The 4,257-nt window shown below is 37.2% G+C and overlaps 1 protein-coding gene across 1 annotated transcript; it reads right to left on the reverse strand.

The window, feature by feature from the left end:
* Positions 1–975: 975 nt before the first annotated feature.
* On the reverse strand, positions 976–3,863 carry LOC109940500 (uncharacterized). The gene is made up of 9 exons (XM_035960296.1): positions 3,779–3,863; positions 3,212–3,276; positions 2,948–3,068; positions 2,607–2,854; positions 2,324–2,527; positions 2,123–2,215; positions 1,919–2,029; positions 1,484–1,837; positions 976–1,357 (listed from the first exon to the last, which is right to left on the reverse strand). The coding sequence occupies exons 1-9, from the start codon at positions 3,861–3,863 to the stop codon at positions 1,079–1,081; spliced, it is 1,560 nt and encodes a 519-aa protein (XP_035816189.1). The 3' UTR covers positions 976–1,078.
* Between the last annotated feature and the right edge of the window lie 394 nt (positions 3,864–4,257).

The raw sequence follows: 4,257 nt of genomic DNA on the forward strand, positions 1-4,257 counted from the left end.
CTGGTCAGCGTGAAAAAGCCCCTGTGTATGGCCTCAAACAGGCCCCAAGAGCCTGGAATGCCAGGCTTGATATGGAACTTACCAAGCTGGGATTCAGAAGGAGCACAGAAGAACATGCAGTGTATAGAAAGGGGATTGGTGGATCACTGCTGCTAGTAGGTGTATATGTGGATGATCTCATAATTTGTGGGCCTAATACAAGAGATGTCTCTGTGTTCAAGCAGCAGATGAAGAATATATAGCAGCAGCCACGACAGCCTGTCAGGGAGTGTGGCTGAGCAGACTTATAGGGGATCTGTTGGGCACTGAAGTGAAGAAATTCAACCTCCGAAATGACAACAGATCTGCTCAATAGCTGAGTAAAAATCCAGTTTATCATGAGAGGAGTAAGCAGATTGATACAAGATATCACTACATCAGGGAGTGTGTTAGCGAGGGAGACTGGAAATCAGTCATGTGAGTTCTGAAGAACAGCTGGCATATACTAACAAAACCACTGGGAAGGATCCGTTTTGCAGAGCTAAGGAGGCAGCTAGGCATCATCAGAATTGAAGATTGACAAAGTTCAAAAATAATAGCTAGTTCCATTAGAAGCCCAATTGAATCATGGACAGACAAAACAAAAATATACGAAGTAAGATTACAAAGTTCAAAAATAATAGCTAGTTCCATTAGAAGCAAATATTTACCTGCTGCTGTAGAACCTTGGTTCAACATTGATTTTTTGTTACGACCCATCTAAAAATATAGAACATTAGAAGCTTGTTCTATTAATTACATAAATAAAGTACAAGGTTGTAGTATATTACCTTGTTTGTTGGCCATGCAACGGGCATAAAAAGAGCATCCCCCATACTCTCTACACCTAAGTATGGTCGTGGCAGAGTACTTTCCCGTTTTAGCACGCGAGTCACAAAAACCTGTGTGAACTCCCTTCCAAGAGGAACATCTCCCACTTTAGTGGTTGGGTCGGTTGAGATAATATTTGCTATTGCAACAGGAACTTCTGATCTCATCATAGAATATAATATCACTTCTTTACCAACCTAATAAAATATGCGAACTAAGATTACAAAGTTCAAATAATGAAACATAAATATGAAGTGATAGATGAGAAAATTACAGGATTATCATCTGAATTTTGAGATGATCCATGATTTCTTTGAGGTACCATTGTTGCAATGTCTCGCCTGCGACTTTGCTCTTCAATAGTATTAACATCTTCACGATTCCTTAGACGACCCACAGTGCTTGCAACTCGCCTAGTAAGTTGCAAGTCATCTTCAACCATATTTTGTGAATGGTTATTACCATTGTAATCATGTGCCACCTCATCTGAACGATGCACCCTTGAGTTCTAAAGAAAATAAAAAGGGAAAAAGTGTTAGTGAGATAAAGGAAACAAGCCTAATTAATTAACATGATAGACGCCGAACTGCTCGATATATGCTACACTGACTAAACATATGCAATATTATATCACCTGTCGAGAATTAGACCCATGTTGTGATGGGCTTTCTATATGTTGCACCCCTTGAGCTGCTACCATCATTTGATAAATTTGATCCATTTTTTCTTTCATTTGATTCATATCCTGTCTTAAGGCTCTAACCTCTTGCTCAGACTGACTGCGAGCTTGCAATGCCATTTGAAGCTTTGTTGATATTTTCATTTGAGTTCCAGGGGTGCCTACATCTTGTGGAGTTGGTCCTAAGCCTAAACCACGAATACGACCTCTTGGTTCTTTCTCTCCAAAAACATGTGCATATAAATCACCATCTTCAATACTTCTGTCCTTCAGTTCTGGGTTCTCAGCAACAGCTTCTTCAAATTTATTCTTAAGAGGACCACACATATATTATATTTTGTTCACTTATATTTTAATTATTACATAAATCAAAAATATGTGTGTACTCACAATGAATATTTCTGCTCCAGGTAGAGGCACAATATCCCCTTCTTTGTTCTTACGCGTGTGTGTTCTAACATATATTTCATCTCTTCTCGCAGGGCGTCCTTGTTGCTCGGCCTACAAGAAAAAATGATTTGGTCCAGTAATTGACTAGATTTTTCATAAATTAAACTAATGATTATACAAACTAGTGATTATAAATTTTTTTACCAGTTCATGCCCCACACGAGCATAACTCTTGCTGCCAGCTGCATGCGACATAGTCAGCTTTGAACGGTTATCTTTACCTCTGTTTGTACGAACCTACAACATACATATGAATCTATCAAAACAATAATACAAAATCATTCATACAATAGTTTAATGAAGGTGTATATCTCAAAAAAGAATTCAAAACAAATCAGCATGTACCTCGGCTTCTGGAGACATCCAATAAGTTATCAACCACTCCCAATCAGATTCTTTCACCCTTTCATCCCTTTTAGCAATAAGCTCTTCAAAACTCAATGTTTCATCAAAATATTTGTTCTTTAGGTCAGCCTTAAACTCTCTCCACTTTTTTGCTGCAGATGTTATAACATAATCTATACCAGATTCATCCACTTCATAGTATTCCTGTTTCAACAAAAATGTAGTTGATTACCAAATCTACTGACAATAGGCTAAGACAAATTATCTCACTAAATCAGATTACCTTCACTTTTGTCCATAACTCAAACTTCTTTTTAGAATCAACTAGTCTCCAATCCTCACAAGAAACAGGGATATTTTTCCTCACCAAAGTTCCTATGAAATTACCAAACTCTTTGCTGTTCCTACCAACTGGTTGTCCATATTCATTAAGGGTAATGCAGATTTTAGGCCCACCACTACTTGAATATATGTTCTTCTTCAAGGTTGGGCCCCTTCCTTTCCTTATATTTTGATGCCCAATAGGTTGCTCTGCTTATTACAGGAGATAAAACAGATGAAAACCTTTGTTGATAACTATTTTCAAAATTGCTACAATAAATTTAAAGTTTGTTTGATTTTTACCTTCATCATTGATGGGATTTTCAGATTCTTCGTAACTATTTTCAGATTCTTCATCAACAATATCCCTTTCAGTCCTTGATCGCAAAGTAGGTCCATCAGTTGAAGCTGCTAATGTCCTTGTCTACACTCAAAGAAATGAAAACATTAAAACTTAAGGTTCAGAAATTAAAGCAGTCAACCAATTGCCAGTGAAGCAGCAGAAATTTCAAGCAGTAATATAGTTGTAATATAATATAGCTGTAGCATGACAGCAATACACTATACCTGTCTAGCAGTAATATACCTATATAGCTGTAGCATGACAGTATAGCTGTAATATACCTGTATAGCTGTAGCATGACAGTAATATAGCTGTATGCGAACCCCTGAATTCAGTTATGCTTGGTTTAGGTTTAAGTTTTATTTAGCTGAATTCGAAGGGTGCACCTTTGGGTAATATAAAATATAAATAATGTTTTCTGAAGTAAGTAATTTATTTTATATAGGTATGCAGACTTCAGTTATGCTTGGATGAGATTTAGGTTTTATTTAGACGGTTCTTAAGGAAACTATCATCTTCATGCAATGTGTATATAGGTTTCAGCTGATGAATGGGAGCTCAACATCAAATGTTTGAACTGCACAGTTTAGTGCCACACGTTGATCACGTGAAACAAGTTTTTTCACTTTGGAAAGCTTGGTGGTTGTTGCAGAGCAAGCCGGTTCTCAACATGGCTCTCATATTTTGTTTTTCATTTAGTATTATGATGACTTAACATCAAGCACTATCCTGAATGCTGAATGTTCCTGACATGATTTATTGAGTGAAGACCAAACTGATCAACGAGGTACCTCCAATTTGAAGACCAAACTGAAGACCAAACTGGCCAATGGAACTGATCAACGAGGTACCTCCAATCAAGGTTGATGGTCGCATTGCTGTCTGTGAATGTTCCTGACATGATTTATTGAGTGAAGACCAAACTGATCAACGAGGTACCTCCAGCTCATGCTTCAACACAAATATCCCTTTTGTCCAGTTTTGAAGATAGTTCATGTGGATTTAACTAGCAGCTCTGTTCATGTGGATTTAACTAGCAGCTCTGTTCATGTGGATAGGGTACTAGCTGTCTTGAAATATATTTCAACACAATAAACAGGAATAGCTTTGATTGGTACAATATGTTTTTATAGATACTCTCTGCTATAATGTGAATAATAGAAGTTACAAACACAAAGAAACCCAAATTTTCCTATCGGGGCAAATCTGGAGTACTCTGAGCAAAACACACTAAACACAGGGATAGTAAAATTATCATAGAACACATGCC

The sequence above is a fragment of the Zea mays genome, chromosome 6 (genome assembly GCF_902167145.1).
Source record: "Zea mays cultivar B73 chromosome 6, Zm-B73-REFERENCE-NAM-5.0, whole genome shotgun sequence".
In the NCBI taxonomy this organism is placed as follows: Eukaryota; Viridiplantae; Streptophyta; class Magnoliopsida; order Poales; family Poaceae; genus Zea; species Zea mays.

Bases quoted from the DNA above. Each gene is read 5' to 3' on its own strand.
- LOC109940500 (XM_035960296.1), bottom strand. From the start codon at position 3,863: ATGCGACCATCAACCTTGATTGGAGGTACCTCGTTGATCAGTTCCATT. The intron at 3,277-3,778 runs GTACCTCGTTGA...GTCATGCTACAG, and splicing joins GTTTGGTCTTCAAATTGGAG to CTATACAGGTATATTACAGC. The intron at 2,030-2,122 runs GTAAAAAAATTT...TTTTTCTTGTAG, and splicing joins CTCGTGTGGGGCATGAACTG to GCCGAGCAACAAGGACGCCC.